This window comes from Scomber japonicus, chromosome 23 (assembly GCF_027409825.1).
Source record: "Scomber japonicus isolate fScoJap1 chromosome 23, fScoJap1.pri, whole genome shotgun sequence".
Lineage (NCBI taxonomy): Eukaryota > Metazoa > Chordata > Actinopteri > Scombriformes > Scombridae > Scomber > Scomber japonicus.
The window spans coordinates 9,416,470-9,440,311 of record NC_070600.1 but is presented as its reverse complement, the minus strand read 5'-3'; the positions used below and the strand labels follow the sequence as shown (position 1 = coordinate 9,440,311).

The 23,842-nt window shown below is 39.4% G+C and overlaps 1 protein-coding gene across 3 annotated transcripts in view; it reads right to left on the bottom strand.

Moving 5' to 3' along the window:
* The window catches only part of LOC128353340 (copine-8), an 88,206-nt gene that overhangs the window by 45,873 nt on the left and 18,491 nt on the right, over positions 1 to 23,842 (bottom strand). For all 3 annotated transcript variants that reach the window (XM_053314029.1, XM_053314030.1, XM_053314031.1), the window contains exons 2-5: positions 16,418 to 16,458; positions 12,977 to 13,023; positions 12,040 to 12,143; positions 6,340 to 6,379 (exon numbers count right to left, since the gene is read on the bottom strand). In XM_053314029.1, coding sequence (XP_053170004.1) covers positions 6,340 to 6,379; positions 12,040 to 12,143; positions 12,977 to 13,023; positions 16,418 to 16,458 — 232 coding nt within the window. The remainder of the gene's footprint in view (positions 1 to 6,339; positions 6,380 to 12,039; positions 12,144 to 12,976; positions 13,024 to 16,417; positions 16,459 to 23,842) is intronic.

Sequence of the window (23,842 nt, the reverse complement as noted above, 5' to 3'; positions counted from 1 at the left end):
CCAAATTTAGAAAAAAACACAGTTAACATGCAAATGTAAGGTATATTGCCATATTTATGATATAATAAATCCTGCAGTGAAAATGTACTTTGGGTGCTATTTTAATTCATTTAATTGTTGAATTATGCTCAACCAATTAAATGTATTTGCATGAAAATAATAAAACTAACAACTGTAACACACATGCTGATGCCAGATATGTCTTTTCTAAAAGCATGGAAGCTATTACAGAAACATGGAATCTTCATCTCTCTTACTAGGGGGCAGATGGGTGAGAATGTTTGTCATTATTGGCCGGTGTCTCTAATATCAGACTGGAGCAGCTCCGAGCGGCACTTACTTAATGGATTCTCTTTGCTCCATTGATTAGCCTCTTCTGTTATTCTGCCTCTATCTCAATCTGCCTACCCAGTATCGTCTCTGCCTGTCTAGATCGTATATCTCATCAACATTGCGTACATGCAGTCATATAACTTTAATTTGTCGTAATCACATTTTTTTGTTTTTTTTGGTCCGCAATAATATATGTTTTTATGATTTCCCCCCTGTCTATGATGTATTCTGTGCAGTTAAAATCAAACGTCCCCTAGAAAACAGTGGCTGTTGCCAGCATGATCTCAATGAGGAGAATTGGCTGTGTGCAACTAATGGCTAAATATATAACAGCATGGGCTAGAAAATGAGTTAATGTGGAAAAGACACATAGCTGTGTGAGTGTAGTTTCATTCAGTAATATTCCAGAGAAGCGTACTGACTGATGGATAAGACTGAGATCCAGAGCAGTGAGGGGTTCAACGGGAATTTGGATTATATGGCTGATGGATAGTATGCTTTTTGCAGTACTACAAGTGATTTTGGAAATATTAAGCATACAGGTGTGTATCTAAAATTTGGATTGAGATACAATAGTTAATTTCTTTAATAATGGTGAATACTTAATGTATTCATTAACTACTGTTATTCTTTCTATTTGCTAATAATGCAGCCATAACTGTTAGTATTCCACTCATAAACACTTTGTCTTCAGCAGTTTTACATGTTAATGAGGTGCTTATGAATAGATTTTGGTCCAAATTCTGAGTTATATTTTCCAGAAGGTGGTTAAATGCCCTGCTGGAAGATAAACATCTGTCAGAACTATTTATCCCAACCTGGCAACTCAAATGCTGTTCTTATTTTTGGCTTGTAACTGATCATTTACTTATGTATAAAACATAAGTAGATGATTTAGTAACAATGCCATTAGTTACAAAACCAATAAAAGATGATTAAAAGTGTTACACAGGGTTTTTATGGATGTTTTGGTAGTTTTCTGATATCAAATGGGTATAACATTTGGTGCTCAGGGCAGAGAAGCATGGAAGCCGAAATGCATTTTAGCTTTTGATCAGCTAGGCTTCCCATCTATCTGCACATACAGGCTCAAATTAATGTGGTCGACATAGACGGGATTGGGTGTGAGTATGTGATTTTTATCTCTCTCACTACCTTTCCCTCCACATTCCACACTCGTTCTCACCTGGTTCCCAGGTGTGCCTACAGCTCCCATGTTAAAAGACTATCTAATGGATTGGCTCTCTAGCTTTCCCCCCTGAGACCCACATCGAAGGCTGGTTAGATAGTGGACTGCCTCCAAGCCAACGCGCCTCTCCCTTCTTGTATGAGATTATTGATTTCAAGAAAGTGAGGCAAGGGGGAGGAATAACAGATTGAAGGGGTGAAAGGGGAAATAGAGAGATAGATAGAAAGTGAGAAAACAAGGGTACAGTATGGCAGTGGAATAGAATGAAAAGGTGACAAAATGCCACAGCGAGATGGGAAGACAAGAAGAAAAGATAAGGAAAGCACAAGAGCCAGATCAGATCTGGAGACACAGACAGCGACGTACAATGGGGAGAGAAATATCTTGAAGGGAGACAGGAGGTGTTTCTCATCATCGTCTTCGTTCTATATTCACACAGTTTCATACAGCTGCTGACAGAAAAAATACCAGCACTGCTTTTAAAGGCTGACTTAAAAGCTCATACAGTAATGAAGTTGTTGGAGGTATCACATTAAGAGGAAGCGGAAAAAAAGGATGTTGCTTTTTAAATTTTTCATAGAGCTAAAATCTAATAGCAATACATGTATCTGAAATTAAAGGTAGAATATGTAGAATGAGCAGAACAACGCCATCTAATGTCTCGAGATCGTAGTCGCAACAACCAAAAAGTAATTCCAGCAGTCGGGTTGCCAGGTCCGGTGCCAGATTTTATTTTAGCTCTAACTCTGTAAATATACCACTTTATCCACATGTCTAACCTTTTTAGGTGAGAAAGTAGCCCTTTAGATACACAATGTGACGCTAATTTGTCCAAATAACATCTGCTTAAAGTTTTGTTCCTGCAAATTCGGAGCCACTCAAGTTAGCCGTAGCGAGTAACGCACTTCCGGTCATTTTCACAAAATAAAACACCCGTTGCCTTTTATTATTAAGAAAACCATAACGATAGAGTTGGTGCTTTTATTTTGAAAACAGGAAGCGAACATACCCTCGCTGTAACTGACTTGGAACCACCGAGGTACATTACATTGTAACGCCAGTGGGAGTAGCAGCAATGTCTCTGCATGTACTGCCTAATCCTAAACACCGATTGGCTTGTGTGTGGTGTCGTCAGAAGCAGGAGAGGCTCACGGTCGTAAACATCTAGTCACGTGTACTCTGAGATGGACGTGCAGGTCAGGAAATGACGTAAACGGACCGTATATGGTTTGTTATTTGTGTTATTACATTACGTGTTGGACTAAATACATGGACATATTGAGGAAAATATTCCGGTTTTATGAAAACGGATTTCATATTTCACAAGAATGGATACTTGGCGAGCTGTACAGAAAGTCCTGTGTCATAGGATGATCGTTGTGGATAAAGGGAAGACTTTGAAGGTATGTAGGCATTATAGCTTTTCTCACTTAGCTGAGTGGCTAGCCGAGCTAATCGCTAATACTATTACGGCTGTGAGCAACCATATAAGTCGTGAGTGGTCTTGAATGAATCAGAACAATCTAAGCTTTCCAACAATGTACGGCATGAATATATATGTTTAAGGGTTGGTGTTTAAAACATTCAGAAGACCGTGTGGCTACCTCCTAACATCCGTCCCGTCCCGTGAACGGAACAGCGAGCGTTAAGAGGTTAATGATCAAATATCAAAATCCGAATAGCGTCAGAAAGTCAACCCACTCTCCACATTTCCATTGCTACCGTTTTGATACTTCATGGTACACAAACAAATAGCATCTCATATGAAAGCTAAGACCCTGGTGAGTTCAACAGTACCACTATTATTGCGCTAAAAACTCAGTGAACCAGCAGCCAAAGAATACAAAGGTAAACAACCACTTATTTACAGCGACTAACAGATATTCTGTCTTACCTTCGAAGTTTTGTGATGAAAAGTTGTACTTGAGAGCAAAAAACGCTGGTTTTAGTAAGTCCAACACGGCTCTGCTTGTTTACAACTCCATTTCACCCAGTGCCAGCCTACAGTAGCTGCACCGGAACAACAGGCAACCCTGGCAACCCGCAATTCCGGCCGTTAATTGGCTGGTACAATGTACACAGAACGTGTCAGAACGTCATTGTCGAACCAGTCAAAACATTTTAAAAATATTAATTCAGACTACATTTTTTTTTTTAATGGAAAAGCAATACTTTCATTCTGTACCCCTCAAAACGCCCCGTGGCTGTATTATTTTAAAAAAAATATAGCTTTTAATAAATATTCTACATATTCAACCTTTAACTGTCTTCACTTTTCCTTCAAATAAAATATCACATAATGCCGTCCAAATCAGATTTTCTGATAATGTGTTATCAAGCATATTACCTTGATACAAGAGCCTCATCAATCACCTGAACATACCACCAATTATTCATGTTTTAAAAAATCACTAAATGCTCAAAAACCATGTTTACTGAGGTACATTACCTATCGACTATTCATGTCTTGTCAAATATCAATTAATACCTCAAAATGGTAAAGACATGGTAAGTATACAGTATATGCTGTATGTGATCTGTAGTTAAAGGTCTAAACATGTACTACCAGTGTGGTCTTGCACCAACATCAGACTGATTGTAACAGAGGTAAGATTTCCTTTTGCATTGTACTGTAAAGCCCAGCCTGGTGCTAGATAATGATAGTGCACAGCAGTTTACTGTAATTGACCATATTGGCTCAAGGAACCCACTTCCTGTGATTCTCCACGCTTTTCCACAGGTGCTTGGGACCTTAATGAGGCTGAAAATATAAAGCCTTGTGCCACTACAAAGGGTCTCAATCACACCTAATGCATTTATTCCAGCTAAGATCCTGAAATGGCTCTCTGGAAATATGAAAGAGAAAAGTAACTCCACCCCCCTATTTTAGAGTAGCTGTTGACATACATAGGAAACATCTATAAAGCATTGTAGTCTTTTCTTGGTCAGACTGACTTTTTGCTGAAGTCCATTAGAAAATACAGAATGATAACAGAGAGTGAGAGTTAATCACCACCCTGACATTCATTAACTTTGGACAGCTGACAAACACTCACTAATATCTGAGTGCTACTCAGTGCTGCAACGTATAAAAGAAAGCACTTGAAAAAAGGGCCTGCCACCCCTCCCTATACCCTCTAATGGTATTTAATGGTATTGTAAGCTTCTAACATTTGGATCAAGATATAAGATTTAAGAGCTTGGTCTAAGATGAAATACTCAATATAACAAGTTCATAATTTATGATCTACCCCTCTTTAAAGCCTCTAGTTTCCTGCCTCTGCTTGGTTCTTCCAGTTATCTCACCCTCTCTTCACAAAACTCTAGGAAGTCATGTGACTTTGTGTGTATTGTAAATATGTGTGTGGACTGGTTGGGCCAGACACTGAAGAACAAACAGTGATAAGAGCTCAGGTATGGCAGACTTGTGGCAGACTGGGACACAAAAGTCAAGTGTGTGTGACTTAAAAAGATTTTCCATAGATACACACTATCACACACACACATGCTGGATATATATATTGCAGCAAGCTTTGACCAAGAACCACTGAACATACAAGAAAGGAGTGCATGATGACAATAGTCTTATTTAGAGATAACAGCCACATAGCAGAAAATGATATAAAACTCATGTACATTTGGTTGGTTTGTTGTTGGTATATCTACTTAACAGTCCAGGTCTGAAAACACCTGACCAAACAGGTCTCGGATATCACTGAAAAGCCTGTTTCATATCAACAGGGATGTGCAGACAAGATTATAGTCCGATACAGACTTTGGGGATACACAGACAGGGATTTATGAATGCAGAGGCATTAGCACATCTACAAATATTTAGTGACTAGATGCTACTCCACTCATATCATCCAACAAGAGCCAAATAATCCAAGTAGGCAACTGGCATTAATGGTTAGGAATATGTCATTTGGTCCATCAAAAGTTAAAACTTAAAATGTGCACAGACAGGTGAGATAGGAAGAGGTCTATGTTGGAGGAAATGCGGAGAACAGCTAGCAGACCACTTCCATATATTTTGGCATACTGGCAGGAGGTAATAGAAGCAACACAGAACATTTGGTGACTGATTTGACTGTTTATTCTCTACAGCCTATTTGGGTAATATTGCAGCTCATTTTTCGGTGCAAGACAAATATCTATAGAAGATATTATTAGCAGGCAGAAAACTTCAACATGAAAATGGTTATAGACCGAACTTCCAATAAAGAGTGACTGGATAGATATTGTGACTAATCATCCAAGTATGGAGAGAGAATGACCTTCTCACTGAATTTACGGGTTGATAAATTCTTGCAATACTGTGGAAAATGGATTGTGTTTGAGACCTCATGAGATCATTACTGCATGAACTGACATTAACATGTAAATGCTTTACAGTGGGAGCTGCATCTTCCCTGTTTGAACTACAGACCTCATTATCCAGTGGCCCGCAGAGAGCCACTGTTGCTTACCAGAAAAGACCAAGTTATATGTTTCTAATTGCAGTTGCTAATCACAGCTATCAATGGGGGAAAAAGCAGGGTGGACAGGGGAAATCAATGTTTATTCGATATTCTAAATAAACTACGAGCCATTGGGATAATGTGTTATTACAGTGGATGATAAACACACTCATTGTAATGGCCAGATTACTGTTATGTGGCTGAAATGAGGCTAATGGGAGGTAATGACGAGAACAGCAATCACGCTAACACAAAACGCTCGCTCGCACCCTCACAACATAATCAGCAAACAACGTGTGACCTCCACGTGCGCCAACAAACACACATGCAATCAAGAGAAGAAGTTGTGGTACTCACGTGTTTCGACAGGTTGGCACTCTTGGAGTCAACATCATACCTACAGAAGAGAAGAAAAAGAGAGCAGGAGAGTCAGTGGGTTAGGAAGCGATGGAGGGTGACAGGAGCTCAGCTGGGAACACAACAGGGATTACAGACGGGGTAAATCAGTAATGGGACCAAGCAGCTTGTCACCGTCGATCTCGCCAGAGGCTCCGGGTATTTCACTTCCCCAGCATTGTAGACATCCTCCATTATACTGACACTAAATGGACTAATTGGCAGTCGCACATATCATTGTGAGAGTATACGTGTTTGTGCATGAAAGAGAAAGAGAGACAACCCACAAACCAAGAAATAAGGTGTTAGTGAGTAATTAAGTAAATATGAACCTCCTTGTTTCCATCTCTCCTCATTAAAGTGTGAGCTTCAGTTAAAAATCATGCTGTTTTTGGGGTATATTTGAGTATTATTCACACTTCATATTCCTCAAATCCACCAGCCAGGCCTCTCATGCAATATTTGAAGAGAAGAAAGAAAAAAAACTGTGTCCAGAAATGGCCCCTCCAAGGCAGAGACTACTCTAAAGAATGGGAAGCAATCAGACGAGCCATTCACTCAGCAATTTGAGGTCATTTCACAGCTCGGGTCATTTCACCCACCACTAAAAGTGGATTGCCCTTTGCCAGGTAATATTTTGGAAGAGAAATGAGGGTCAATTTACTCACTTTACAAGACTGTTCAAGATGACGTACATCCTGTGTGTGTACATGTGTGTGTTGCACATTGCGTAATTAGGATTCTAAATTAATCCGAAGCATGACCAAGTGCTGAAAATGATTAAATATGATCATATGGCGTGTTACTGTTACTTCTTCCACCATCTTCTTGACATGTTTATATCAAATGATGTGTCTATACTGACTGACTGATATTGTATGTCTTATGTCATCTGCATTGACTTTTACACTTCTAAGCTAAATACATATGAATGTATCTCTATTATCAGACACTCAAACAACACAAATCAGGGGAACATTTTAAAAATCGATAATAATTTTACGTCATTTTACTCATACACAGCACTGTGATCTTTGGCCTCCATGTGAAGGGTCATTTGCTCTTTGTCATCAACCCCAGTGAAATTCATTCTCCTCTCTCTCTTCATGTTTGTCCTCATCTTGTCCCCTTTATTCATTAGTGGAGATACAGGCTTACACACAGTGGAATCTTAATTCACAAGACTTAAGTATTTCATCAACCTGCTCTGTTACAGCTTTTTCAACACAGATCCTATTTTCATGGGTGAGAGAAGAAACATTTTCTAATTTACCAGCCTGTATCAGCTTCTGCAGCCTATCAGTGTTAGATAAGAGGAGGCACGCACAAAAGTAAGTACACAGGCAGGCACATGAACAAACAAAGGCATGTGCGTCTTTGTGTTTCACAGATATGCACACTCTGAATGTTAATTTGTGCATATATACATTACATATATAGATATATACTGTACAATAGTGTTTTGTGCCTCAGCTGATCAGTTGCATTCAAGAAACCACTCAAGAGACAGTGAGCATGCATGCATTCATCCATTTGTTTAGGTATCCAAACAAATGAGCAGCATACAAAGAACACATACACAACCACAGATGTCCTTAAATGTCCCGAGAAGAACAATGCTATACCGCAATCAGGAAGTGTGTTTATCTTACTGAACACACACACACCCACCCACACACACACATACGCACTCACAATACTTAACAGAGTTTCACATTACTGCTCTGGAAAACCCCTGGAGTTTAATAGAAATATAACATTTGACTCCGACTCTCATAAAAGTAAAACACATTCAAGTGCAGTTCAGTTTATTCATCCAAACAGGTTTTTTTTTCAACCATAGCAGCTATTGGAAATAATTGAAATGAAGGCCAAATAGGAGCAATGTTACCACTGCAGCTATCTTGTTCTTTATGAATGTCTGAAGCACAGAGTTAAAGAACTGAATCAGTAGTAAGGTTATACAACAATATACACACAAGACCTTGGATCCATTATCAAATCTAATTTGTTGGCCGTGTAAAAAATCACATACATGAACATTTTAAAAGGACAAAACTGAAACCACTGAATCAAGTCATTTCTTTTCTTTATTTTGAACATCAATTCTCATATTTCACTTGGATTCTTGTTGCTGCTAAACTCTAATCTTGTTGCCAACTCATTCATTAGCTTGAGATTAAGACTATGTTTCTTCCTTCAGGCCCAAAAAGACTGATTTCACAAAGACTGAACTGTGTCCTACAGGATCTTTAGTGCAGTGTTTATATATTTCAGGGGGGAAAAAATGGTAACAAGTTCAAAAATCTATTTAAGTGTAAAAATGTATGAAGGTCTTAACATGGCATAGTGCACAAGTGGAGCGGGCAGAGTAGATATGAGAGGTTAAATGCTTCTCTTTCCCTCAAGGAAATCTGTCCACTTCTATATCACACCCACCATCCCCGGAACCCCCGGTTGTTATGGTTACCATCGCTAAACTGCACACGTAGCCACGAACACACAACATGATCACACGCAGTATGTGGGAATACACACATGAAAGACACACACATCAGTTTTGCTTTGGTCTCCGAGTGGGTCCGTCCACGTGACCCGGTGACACTTGTCTTGTGAGATGACAACACGAGTATCTGCTGTGACAGAGCAGGCCAGCTGAGATACTGAAACACTAGCACACATACGCACACCCACACACACGTACACATACGTACAAACAGGGGTACAGTCAGAAGAAGATGATCCACTGACACATGACCTCAACCAGGAAATCCAGCCAAATGATCTAAAAATTGACCACAACCTCAATTATTTTCCTTATTAAGGACAGATAGAGGTCATTTATTGATTTACACACTGTAACAGTATTAAACAAGTATTTCTAAAGCCTGAGGTGATGTCATCAAATTGTTTTTGTCCAACCAACAGTTCAAAATCCTCATAATTGAGAAGCTGGAACCTGAAAGTGTTTGGCATTTTTGCTGAAGTGATCGATGAAATCAATATATTTTAACACTATATAATTTTGCTGATTGACAGGAAAAATAATCTGCAACTTTTTGATGATTGATTAATTGTTTCAGTTATTTTTCAAGCAATATTTCCAAATTTTCTCTGGTTTCAGCTTCTCAAATGTGTAGATTGGCTCCTTTTTTTGGGTCATATTTGACAATAAATTGAATCTTGTTGGGTTTTGGACTGTTGGTTGGAGAAAACATGCAAATTAAACACAGTACTAAGGGCTCAGGGTCAGGGAAAGTTTGCACAACTATTTTTGTGAGGACATTGCACTGACTTACCAAACCATAACTCTAACCTTATCCACAACCAATTCATGCCTAACTCTAACCTTAGCCAGGACCCCAGAAAGTATGATTTGCCTCATTAGGACCAGGCTTTAAACCCAATGATGAAAACTGGTCCCATCATGGTTGTTGTTTATACCAGAAAAAGTCCCTGAACACAACTTGGGGTAATTATAAAACTAAGGTTGATACAGCCTTGAAAAATAAGGCTACAGAAACCAACATACCCGCACCCACACACACACCCAAACACAAACTATCCTGTCTCTCCCTCTGCTGTGCTCTTTCTCTCTCCTTCTTCATCCCTCATAGGCAAACACACACACACCCACATACACACAAACACACATGCATGCAGACACACTAACCCCTCTTCACAGAGTATAACTTTCAGATCCCAGTAGGGTTGTCGGCGTGGCTCGCTGGTTTATAGATTATAATATAATTAGTCTCCATCTAATAAAATAAAGCCACCAAAATCCCTTTCTAATTCAATGAGGAATGCAATCTGAGAACAAAGTGAGGAAGCATTACTTTACAGACAGTCTGGTGGCGTAATAAGTCTAAAGACCAACTGTCTCTTACAGATAGCATCTTATGCCTCTTAATTGCTCCACATGCAAAGCAACACAAATTAAATGTGAGATGTCGTCATAGGGCTTAAAGCACATGCACATGCAGTATGACATGATGTGGCACTCAGTAAGTATAAGAACCTAATGTGGATATTCAACCAAACTAAATGAGAGTCACTCTGGATCATGAATAACAGAGAAAAGTGCACTGATGGTGTCTAAGTCCTTACACTTGGGTTGATAACAGCAACACAGACTGTATTGTACTGTATATTTATCATACTGCCAACTGAGAACAGCACAGTTTTAATATTTCTATTTGCAACAAACTAAAGAAAAATCTAATTTAAAAGTGTACAAGAATAAGCAGAACAAAACAGTTTTGGAATAATACCAATAATGTTATTAGGCTGTACTGTGATTGATGGAGTGTGCCACTGAAGCTGCCACCGATGAAAAAGTCACAGGGGTGATTTTTGACGTCAGTGCAGCAAAATATCATCTGTAATAAGCCCTGGCCATTATTGTCAGGGTTAGGGTTAGGGTTAAAAAAACAACACGCAGTGACGTTGGCATGAATGTCTGAAAACAACTTTCACAATTTCACATCAACATGTTGAAATGCTGCAGTTTGTGAAAAGTGTCATTATGCTTAGTTTTTCCTGTAAATGCTTTATAATAGGAAAATACCAAGTGGCTGAATGTTGATCAAGTGGCACTTAGGTACTACAGTCTACTTCAGCGCCTCTCCTTTTACAGAAATTGAGAGTAATTACGCTTTCAAAACCCTAACTTACATTCTTCAGCATAAATAAGTTGTGAAGGCTTACAAATATAAATTAGCATAATTTGCCATAAATGTCAAACTGGAAAAAAAAAACTTTTGACATCAGGTGTTTTTAATTTAATAAGTTCCAGACAAAGATTCATGACAAGATGTGTTGAAACTTGCAACTACTAGCAATGCAGCTGTCAGTTTACAGCAATGCATCTAGACAAGACGGAGGCGTGTATCGTCTCCATAGCGATGACTTCTGTTCTGACTGACAGCTTTTCAGGCTTTTTTGAAGCTGGATATAATTTACAGTTACATTTCTAGTAATGACGACACAATGAAAACATGAAAAAGATTAGAGGGTTGAGGCTTGCTATTCCTCCATCCCAAACTCTGATCAACTGACAGTTTGCTTACTGTTGAAAAGAGTGACGCCTTACATCATAAAACCAGCTACTGGCGACTTGTGGAGTTGGATATCAGTACCAATCCAAGTACCCCTAAAGTGATACTGATACCAATTGAGTACTTTATTTGATACCCATTACTCATTTCGTGCACTTTGAATTGATTGATTGTGAGCAAGTCCATACAAATAGTCATATGTTCTAGCTCTGGGTGCAGAAAGGGTTGATTGCATGTGTTGTTTGATGGGAGATGTTTTCATACTACTTAGTGTTGATTTATTTTGGTCGATAAGTTAAAGGTATTGATAAGGTACAGATACTTCACAAGCTGAGTCCCAGGAGACACCATCAGCTGGCTTCAGTCGAGCTGAGGCCACTGCAACTTTTCCATGCAATGTTCTAAGATGGTTTTGTCTCATCTCCTCCTGAATCTTTGGTCTGAACTGGGCTCAATGTACACCGAATAAAAGAATAAGATTATCTCCAGAACCTTATATACTATGTGACCTTTACAATGTGTTAGGCCTCTGAACAAACATTCATCTCTGCAAATATTAATATCATAATGAAAACACACATATAGGTTTGACCTTACTCACAAGTCAAATCGGAGGTTCTGCCGCTCTTCGAAGAAGTAGTCCAAAATGAATTTCCGCACAAAGTCGGGGTTTAGCGTGTTGTCAATCACTTCCGTTCTCCCAAACTAGACCAAGAAACCAAGACAGAAAGAGACACATGACAAAACCCTCAGGAAAAAATTGAAACTTCTGCTTTTTTAAAATCTCAATGTCATATCTAAAAAATCTAACATGACACCTCATTGATGTAAAACAACTACCTGTCCTAAATATTTAAGCAAGTCACCAGACACAGATTCACAGAAATCACAGCTTTTTACAGGCACTTTGTGAAGCTGCACTGACTCATTTTAATAACTAATCACCAGCAGATTTTCCTCAGGAGCCACATCAAGGAAGAGGCTGGTTATCGGAGATGATGTACAGCTTGAGAGTAATGAATGCAGAGCAGCTGAAGTATCAAGTCAATGGGGGTCAGGTAGGCTCTAGTTTGGCATTTAACTTTGCCTATTAATAATACATGTAGATGATGGGCTACTCAGAACTATGAATAACTGGGAATGATTGGGGCTGCAAGATTTGGCCCCACATTTACATTCATGAATATTCATTACTGTGGAACACACTAGTGATTGCAGTTAGAGTCATACGTGAATGTACAAATGCTCACAAAAAAGTTATTTATGAGTATTAGACATTATCTACATTCTCTAAAATAGCCTATTCAGCTTTATTATATGACTCTTCCTTTAGTGCCACCATGAGGCTGAAATGTCTCAACATATATTGGGGGGGTCAATTGTAATCACTTTGGAGATGTCCTCCATCTGGTTTGATTTGTGCAGTACTTTGGTTTACAACTAAACAATTAATTCCTGTCAGCCTCAACTAGACTGGACCATGATTACCAAATGTGTGACATGTACTGTATACCATTGCTAACCACACACACACTCACCTCTCTCCACTCCTTGTTGCCCATGCCTTGTGTGTAGAGAACACAAACTGTGAAGAACAGAGACACATAAACATTCATAATATTAAAGATCATTAACTACACAAGCTGAAATGACTGAACATACGGATTTGGGGAGTAGGCCAACTAGAGGCATAGGAGGAAAAGAGATAAGACAAACATTACTCTAATAAACCAAATCAATTAAGAAAAACAAACTCAAATATATCATGGTATTTTACAGATCCATCAGAAAATGGCTAATAAGCCATAAATGCATGAATCAGGAATAACAAAAACATCAAAGCACCCAAGTTTTTTTTTCCCCTCAAGAAGCCCAAACATGTATATTATAATTCTCCTCTTCAGACGGTGAAAAACATCATTTCGGGCCATTACGCAATTTCCCGAAACAAGTCAATTCTACTGAAAGGCAAATTACTGAGCTCACTCGTCATGCTTTTCATTCCTAGAGGCTTTTGATGTTCTTTCAGATAAATTAAAGAAGGATATATAAATGTGTGTGCACAAACACCCACACACAAAAAAACAGGAATATTTATTTCTTTTCTGATTGAAACAGACAGGTGATATTTGGGGGAACAGATAGATTTAAAATAGAAAAGAAAGGTTTGGATTCTTCACAGTCTTACGGCTTATGTATTGAAGGGCTTTCTCCCTCTTTTCACTTGTACCTTGGTTTTCGTTTTGGATCACTGCTCTCGAGATTTTAAAGGTATTTTTAAAAAGCGAGTGACAGATCCAAAGTATTCTTATATTTCCGATGTCTCAGAGATTCTCTTTGCCTCTTTGCTCTTTCCCCTGTCATGCTGGTTCAAATCAGGAGACTGAAGACGCCTGGCTCAGCATAATCACAAAGCTACTCAGCACAACGCCATGCTTAAATGTACAGTATGGGTAAAGTCCAAGTTTCTCCCACCCACCCTTCCATCCCACCCGTCCATCCCACCCAGCCCTTCTCCTCCTCTTCATCATCATCATCATCATCATCATCATCGTAATCACTGTCATTTTCCGTCACAGTGTTCGTCACCATCATCGTCATCACTTTGAGTCATATTTATCCCATGCTACAGTGCTACAGAGAATGTGCTGATGCGCTTTCTTTCAGTGTGTGTTTGTGTGTGTGTGTGTGTGTGTGTGTGTGTGTATTGGTTGGTTCATTACAGAGCACCAAAACATCCTCCTGATATTATAACCCAAAATCATCTTTTTTAATAGCCATTATCATTTTATTGTATTTTTTTAAAAGATGAATTTTACCCTCGAGCTTATCCTACCCACAACATGCACCCGCCTGCCCACACCCGCCCACACACACACACACAACTCATATTACACTGTAAAAAGTCTGTCTTAAAGGAACAGTTTCACATTTTTATAATGTATATTTATATGTATATTTGCTTTTCCCGTGAAACTTAAGAAGATGCATCAGGTGTCTACTTAACTTAGCATAAAGACAGGAAGTATACACTATATTAAACATAACTAACATGTACTGAGGAGGTGTGTAAAATAAAAAAGACTTACATAAGAATTGTAATTCTCATCATCCCTGATTCAAATCAAGAATGCAAAAAACAATGTAATAACTTTGTTCATGACAGATGAGAGGGCAGTGCAGCCCCCAGTACAGTATACAGCACACACAGACTCCAGTTATCTTGTAATTAAACTTCAAAGAAGAAAAATATGTTATAAATATGTTGTACCCCCATCACTGAGAGACTAAAGTTAGCTGAGTGGAGCACTGAACTCCAACAGACACTGCAGTACTTCACAAAATTCAGCCAACAAAGAAAATAACTATGTGTATAGACTTTCAGTTCTAAAGCCCTGCATCCATAAAGCGTTTTGGATGATTAAGCTCTACTGACTTTCCAATGAGGCTTAACAATGGGGTACTAACAATGCAGCAGAGAGAGACTCTTTCCCCTCTTACTCCATTACAAACACCCACTATATTCTTCACCAGTGATGTTGGTAAGCACAAAACACATTCATATTATTATTCTCAAACAGACTCCCAAGATGCTTTCCAATGAATGGAGGTTAAAGTCTGCCACAATTCCTTTTGCTTTTTTCCATCACTAAGACCAGATATGTTTCATATTGAAAAAAGTCAACTGTACTGAGAACCTAAAAATAGTGCCCCCCCTCTATTTATTCAGTCGTGCATCTATTCTCAACTGAACCGTGACACAAAGAATCTGAATTTAATTGAATCGTGACATTCCCAAAGAGTCCCGCCCCTACTAATGCGGCTCTAATTCAGCTTGACTTGTAACATTTTGCTATGACACAGGACAACAGTGCCTTGGATGTTTGTTCAAGGACAATACCATCAAGTGATAATGAATGGCCTTAAAATATGAAAACATGTATGTCTAACAAGTAGCTTACACTAATTTCAGATTGTCTTCCATCATTAAGAGATCATCCTTCATCGAACAATGGAAGCATTTAAAAAAAAAAAAAAAAACCTTTATTAGATATTTTTGTTTCTAAATCCTTGTGCATTATGTGACAACACAAAATTACATTGTTTTCCATAATCCTTGGTACAATAGGTAAGCGAAAGCAGTGTTAGTGTGCTGATTTTAACTGTAGGAGTAGAGAAGAATCGTCACTCCTTCTATTAATCTATAGGAGAAACCTTTTAGCTGGCCTTATATTGCATTAGTCAGACCTGCCTCAAGCCGAGCTAACACATTTAGTGAAAAAACCCTCACTTACATATATAAAGCGTGAGTCACAACTACATAGAGCAGAGGAAAAAAACCTCCTCAGGTCCATAATTAATTTCCAACTCTGTTCATTTGCTTTACATTGCACATTTGTTCATTTGTTCTTTTGCTTTTATACATTCAGTTCCTTCCTTGTTGCCTCCTGTATTGTCAATCATTTCTTTCGCCTTTTTACATCTTCTACTATGTAGTTTCTCTGTACAGTAAATATGTCTTGTTGGACACATCCACTTCTCCCTTCCCTTCCTTCTTCCCTCTGCATCCTTCCTTCCTGTTCTACTGATTGTGAAGCTAAAAAATGAAGATAGATAGATATATGACCTGCAAGTCCTTTGTTATCTAAATTGATAAATGGCAAATGGACTGTCTTTATATTGCCCCTCTAGTCTTCCAACCACTCAAAGCACTTTACTCTACATATCAACATTCATCCATATACTGATGGCAGAGGCTGCTCATCACCAGATCTAATCTAATACTCATTCACACACACTCACACACCGATGGCACAGCCTTTAGGAGCTATTTGGGGTTCAATATCTTCAATATCTTGGAATTGAACCACCGATCTTCCAATTAGTGGACGACAGCGCTACCTCCTGAGCCACAACCATCCCAACAGTCATCCAGTCACTAACAGGAAATCAAACTCAATCTTAAAAAAACATCTTACTTGGGTCTGATTTGGAGAAGGTGTCCCTGTCCAGCAGGTTTCTGTGGAGACACAAAGGGAGGGGGGGAGGGGAGGGGGGGACAAGTTAGAAACACGGTTCAGTTGGTCAGACTGGAAAACATTCGTCATCCAAATATGACAGGGAATGTATTTTTGTGCTCAGTTGGCCATGAGTCAACACGTTCCCATCATGCTCTGTTTACGGTATCACTGCGGCACTCTTATCAGAGGTGTGAACAATGCAAAGAGAAAAAACACTGTATATACCACACTACTAACCACAATACTGAGGCATATGCACTGCTGGTAAAGGAAGTGACAAACAACAAAGACATGTGCCCTCATTATGATGAAGAGGAGCATGCTGGCACTCCACACCTGCAGCTAAGTGGCCCCCAACAGATGTACCATTTACTCCTGTTTGAGTGGTATTAGCTAAAAACTACAGTGCTTAGTTGATTTTGAAAATGACTAACCTTTACATTAAGAGGGTGTAACTCATGATGCATTTTTAGGATGTGGGAATGAATGGGCTTAAAGTTAAAAAGACTAGAGTTTAGGGCTAGGGCAGTTGAAAAGTATCAAGAAATGGAGTAAATTGAGCTTCGTGATCACCAAAGACTCTTTCACCTATCAGTATGTCCACTAACAATTCGAGAGTACATCCACAAAAAAGAACCCCTACCAAACACACTGACTTCATGTTCCACAACTAAGCAGAGGGTGATTTCTGCCTTTTTTTATTTATGGGTATTCAGATTTTTATGGATCCCCATTTCATGCTTGAAAAACACTCCAAGCCGTGAGACTAGTGATATATTGTGCAGTCCTCTGTCTCTGCAAACCATTGAGTTTCAGCCAAGATGGACATTAATATGATCGTGAAGAATTTATGTCCCTCAAAAGGAGGAAGGAGGAGGGCTGGGAAAAAATTAAATGGCCTAGTGAAAGTGGTGTGAGACCTTAACATTAACTCTGATTTGAGAATAATTAGATGAATGGTGGTGATGGCGACTAATGGAGTAGAGAGGAGAGGAGAAGAGAGGAGAGGAGAGGAGAGGAGAGGAGGGGAGAGGAGAGGAGAGGAGAGGAGAGGAGAGGAGAGGAGAGGAGAGGAGAGGAGAGGAGAGGAGAGGAGAGGAGAGGAGAGGAGAGGAGAGGAAAGTGGGATCAGTAACTTGTCAGTGAAGTTAAATCACTCTAGCATGTTAAAGGCTTTGAAAAGAATAGAATCTACACTTCAGTCCATTGTCTGTTATCTATTTAACGTGCCCTGATGTTTCCCGATGGCAGAAAAAGGCATCAAAATGTAGGTAATGCTTCCTGTCATCCTTTCATCCTCAGGGATTGTAAGGGACTTTATAAAGCTGTCGGGGACAAAGCCATGCAACCATCGCCTGCTGGAGACTATCCAGGCTGCAAGCTGGTTTTCAGTAACAGCCGCTTTTATTGGAGCTGGGAGTTTTTTCATCTCACTTTCAGTTGTCTATACCTCTCTGTTACTGTCTTTCTGTTTTTGTTTTTTTCTTGTGTGAACTTGCCATCTCATCAACACCACCTATGGGATTTTTCTCTCTGTCTCACTCTCTTGGGAGCCTGTTAGCTCCCAAAACAAAAACACCTTTAGTCTTAAAAAAAAAAAAAAAAAAAGCACCTGGTATCTTTTCTGTCTTTCCTGCATGTTTGCAGTCTTACTTGTCAGTTCACACATTTGCTCAGGCGTAAATTGCAGCATCATTTATAACAAATGTACCGTGACTAAGCACAATGCACAGTGATGTTTTACTTTGACAAGAACTTTGAGATATGTGAAGCAGTCATTTGTAGTGTTTGGCTCAGGTTGGGTTTCCTTCCATAATCTAAAGAGACACACAGGGCAGGTCCACTAGAGATTACATAAAGTGCATGTGTATTTGTTTACCTATTGTGTTGTCTGTCCAAAGAGTGCATCCACCCATCGCCCTCTCTAAGCAACAACAATAGTGATGATCCCAGATGTTTATACAGTATGGCATAGCAGCAGTAACCACTCCTGTTTACAAAGCTTAGCCTGATTTATGTCTGAAGACGCTCCCTCAGCACTATGTCCATTTATCTCCAGTACTCAGCTGATTAGTGATTGGACAGCTCTAACCTATGGCTGAGTATAGTCCACATAAAGCAATAACGTGTTGGAGCAATGTCCAGCTGATTGAGGAGAGGACCATAGCAACTTATTCCACAGAATACCTGTCGCTTTTTGTCTAATTAGAAATAGTCTGAAAACAAGTTAGGCATAAAAAAAGTTATCCAAAAATAATTCATGTTATACCTCTGCGTTGTGGGTTATTTTTTCTATAATGGAACTTATCAGACATTATTGTGATCACAACAAGAATGAGTATCATATTTTGAACATCACATTGCTAATTGATGAGATTGGCAATATTCTGTTTATCGTATAAATCAACACATTTTCTTATAATCAACAAATAAAAAAAGACCAAAACCAAAAATGAATCTGTCCTAGTATTGGCTATGTACTCAAGCATCAGTGCAGCCTTTTTTAATTGATGGCCACTTGTCCATTGTGATAATATTGTAGTCGTGACACAAAATTTTTGCACAATGAGATTTTTGATAATCATCAGTAAAGTGGATATAATGATGAAGAGGGTAAAGGAAAATAATTGAACAGCTAGAACAGTCTGGTGAGTTCAGAAAATGTCCCTTTACTGTAATGTAACCAGGATGCCATATCACAATAAGATTATATCCAAAATCAAAGGAAATCTCATTCCAAGATATCTGTTAAATGTACAGATGCTTGGTACTACAGGTAACTATAGGCTTAGCGAAGTTGAAGAAACTTTTTTGAACTTTATGAAAGGCTCAAGCAGGGAAGAACAAAGCTGGCTGATTAGACCAAAACTTATCAAACCGAACAGAGGATCCAACAACTTAAATATCAAGGAACAGGTGGCATGACACAAGGGCAGGTTGGGAGCTGATTGGCTGGGAAAGACACAGGGAGCAGGGCAGGGCTAACAAGGCTGAATGCAGGGCAGGTGTGAAGGGAAACACAATCACAGGAAACTGAGAAAACACAATATATAGGTTCAAAAAATCCTTACATGCTAGCAGGCCCAATGCAAACAAAAAAGACACTGTGCTACGGTGATAAGAGGGCTGCAAGACCATTAGAAAAGACATGGAAACTCAAAGTCCAAAAGACAGATCTGTTCTAAAAACTGATACATGTGGATTGTTTGATAGCTCAACCTGAAACACATTCACAAAACAATCTGATCTTTAACAAATATTCTCATACTTCATATTTCAGCTTTCCAGTAGCATCATGAACTAAGCAGTTAAATGAGTGGACAAACGTTCACTGCAACAATATCTCAAATATAATCTGGAATTTATCCGTCCTTCTCAGTCCATCTCAACATATGGGGGAAAAGTCTGAGGGCATCATAGTGGACTGGCAGAGGAACATAAAACAAGACTGGGACAGAAGAAACAGAATAACAATATCGATATAATATTGATGATATATTGTCTAGCCCTAGTCCAAACCCAAAGATATTCAATTCACAACGATATAACACAAAAAAGTAAGTCCTACATCCTGAAAATGACAGAAAAAATGTACATGTTTATTAATTTTCTTCCTTTTTACGAATTAACTGATGGGTGAATTGTTTCAGCTTTATAGAACTCCTCTTTAAGTGACTTTTGCTAAAAGTCTGAACTGTCCCTTTAACTGGTACAAACTGTATTTTTCAGCCAATCAGTAGTTAGTCCAAATCAGGGATGCCAAAACAGTCCCCAATTTGGCTGTTGGCTGCTCTGTGTTGGGGGGGGTTACAGTTAGGGAAAGTTAAAATACACTACTCTCCCTTTGAGAGAAACATTTGAGGATCCAGCTCCACAGTGTATGACTGGCTGCTGCTCAGACCACATCACACATGGTGGCACTCCAAATGGGCTCCTGGGTGTGTTGCATGTTGTGTTTTGTTGTGTGTGTGCGTGTGTGTGCGTCTGTGTGCGAGTGTGTGTTTTGTGTGTGTGAGTAAGACACGTTTTCAGGATTTCCACTTCAGAGGATAATGTGAATGAGTCATGGCTCTCTCTCTCTCTCTTTTTCTCTCGCTCTTTCCCTCTTTTCATCCAGAGGCAGGCAGCGGAAAGCTAAAAGCTGCCATCCGAGTCAAAGAGAGGTCTGCAGATAAAGGTACCAGACGGAAATAGTGTTCCTTTTTTTTATGAGTGTAGGGTTTCCTGAAAGTGCTAGTAACGTGTCGTTTTGATGTTACACCAATGTAACAGGTCTCAGAACAGAATTATGTATCAATCACCTGATTGAAATAAACACAATATAAAGTAAAGCAATGGGATCCTGCTGTTGGTGTTAAATGAACTACTCTTTCTGAAAGTATTGATTTCTTCAATAGATTCCCACTTAGGCTTTCAGTGTTGGTAGATGCTGCCTCTTTCTCTCTTTTCTACTTCATCAATAAACACCACATTCCACATTTCTATTGGTTTTCTCTCTTCTGGTTCATTCAGAAAATAAATCACTGTGAGTCTTCTCTCTTTAGTTTACTTGCTGCCTAATTACTTCATTTAAAAATGGTTCTCTTACTCTCTTCCAATCTGTTTCCACATTTAACTGAAGCCTGATCCAAATACTGGAATGTATATGAAACCCTAGGTAACTCAGCCAGCAACTGGGTCAATTATCCTCTACAAATTATAAAAATTCATTCACTGGGTATAAACCAGGTTGGTAAATAGGCACACTGATGCGTGTGACTCATCACCACGTCAGATGGCGATGTGAATCATGTGGCCCATTACAATAAGGCCTTGAAATTTCAGATGTAAAATATCTAGTGTGATACATTATCTCTGTCAAAGGACACATCACATGTCATGCTTTTACCTATACAGGCTTTAAGGCAATTATTGAAAAAGGACATAACCATGCATGACGCAAAGCACAACACATCCCCTTCAGATGATTATAATGCCAGAGACATAACTGTTTACCTGCAGCCTACTTTCTGCTTGCTAGCTGCTGGCCCTTCACTGTACCAGATGCAGAATATGAAGTGTTTGCAGAAGAGAAAGGTTACAGAGGGCCTTTGTATAACCTGAGGTGCTTGACACATGCCCCAGTGACATATTTCCCAAAATAAATCTCCTGGGCCCTCTTCACCCTACCTATGACAAGCTCTTTTCTGCTGTCAGTCAGATAAAAACTGGCATCAGTGATGAAACACACTGAACTCTTTGACCCTGCTCTGCTTTAAAAGGGACTGAAGCGTTGGACTATAAGTAGTTGGTTAATAGTAAGTTAATTTACATTTGCAAGACTGAACAAACTGCATCATGGATGAAACATGTTTGGACCAGGCCACACCTGAAGAGAAGTCACAGCAGGATGGTTATTAGGTGTTTGTTGGCTCTAAATTACCCATTGGGTCACCAAATAGGGTGTAACACCAAATCCTGACATGTCCGAGATCATCCATGTTGACTGGACACCTGGACAACATGATGCTTTTGTGTTTTGGCAGAGAACCAGCTGACACTTTGGATTAAGATGACATAATCAACCTTTTTTACCACAAAGCCCAGAAGACTCTGCTTTTTGTAGGCATAGTAGCCGCAGGTAAGCCAGAGTTTAGTTTTTATCTACCTGTCGTGGTAGGTTATGATTGTGGTTTCTGTGATGAAATTCCCAATTGTTGTTCAACTTATTTGTAGCCACTTGGTAACACGTGTGGTGCAGTACTGGATTAGAAAAAAAAAAAATCCAATCTATGACTATGTAAAAGTAGTGCCCACCTAACATTACCTGATGACTAATAAAGGCTTGTAAGACTAAACAAGGCTTTATTGTGGTGCATTCAAGTAAGTATGGTTGTAATGGCATGTTTTGGATAATATATGCATTTCATAACCTATTAAGTATAATTGGTTTCTGATGGGCTAGGCCTACATGACTTTCTCTGGATTTACCCACGCTGTGATTTCTGCCTACACTACTGCTATAAACTGAATATTTATCTAAGTGATTGTCTAACCTATTATGGTATTATTTGGGGTTTCCCTAACCGCACTGCAACTGACACACAACTCAAATTGTTAAGGATGTAACTGCCGTTGTCACTCAGTTGGCGAGGTGACTAATCTTGGTAATCAGATGGAAATCTTCTGCACCCTCTTCTCAAATCCTTTGGATTAAAGATATGTTAAAGTAAATATACACACACTTAAGAGGTCTATAATGTGCAATGTGGACTCCCTTTTTAAGCTACTAGTTTATATATAGTTTGTTGTTTTTTCTTTCTATTTTGTTATACTTTTGTTTCATGCTGTGTTGTATTGTTCTCTTATATACTTATTTGCACATTTTTAGTAAATGCTGCAGATACTGAAAATCCAATAAACTAAGATGTTAAAACACTTTTTTCATCATCTCTGCTACTATGTTTTACCTCTTACTTACTGTATCTGCACACATACACAAGCTCAACACACTACCAGCCTCACTGACTGATGTTGAATAATTGGCAGATATGACAGTGCTGATCTCAGATCTGATCTCAGCATGCACGTTGCTGTCAAAGCAGGCTTCCTCCTCCCTGGAGACAGCAGATACCAGCACAATTCCCTGGCATCCTGGCCATGCCTCTGACGCACCGCCTCTGACAGCTGTCAGTCACAGCAACGAGAAGGGAAATCTGACACCAGGTGGGCGGGAAACACATATAAACACACGCATTTGCTCCTTTATGCTCATTTGCCTCTTTAGTCTCCCTCTGAGAGAGCACATAAAAGGGGAAAGAAGGAATTAAAAGGGACCAAAAAAAAAAAAATGAGGAGAGGCAGATAAAGACGGAAACAGACAGAGATGTTAACTCAGTATCTTCAACTTATATGGCGACTATTTAACTATGTGAGATACCTTGTGGAGCTTCGGTGTGGGTTCAGAGAGGGGCGTTACATCCCCCCCCCCACACACACACACACACACACAAACACACCCCACCCCCCAAATACACACACACAAACTGGAGAAACACCTCGTCACATTCGCTCGTAGGGAAGAGCCACATGATAACGGCATAGCAGTATGGGGACGGTTACCATGGCAACTACTGACAGCCAATTGGGGCCACTGGACTGACTTGACTGGCAGTTGCTGTACGCGTGCGTGCGTGTTGATTTTCCACCCGACTTGACATGCAGGGATGCCATCAGTGCTGTGGTCACTGTGGCGCTCACCATTCCACCTCTTCCCTCACTACTCCTCTCCTACTCCACTTTTCCCCTTCGTTTGATCTATTTTCTTCTTTTCTCTCTCCCCTTTTTTTTATGAATTTATTTCCTCTCATCTCCTATTTGTCCCTCTCTCTCCTCTCCCCACTC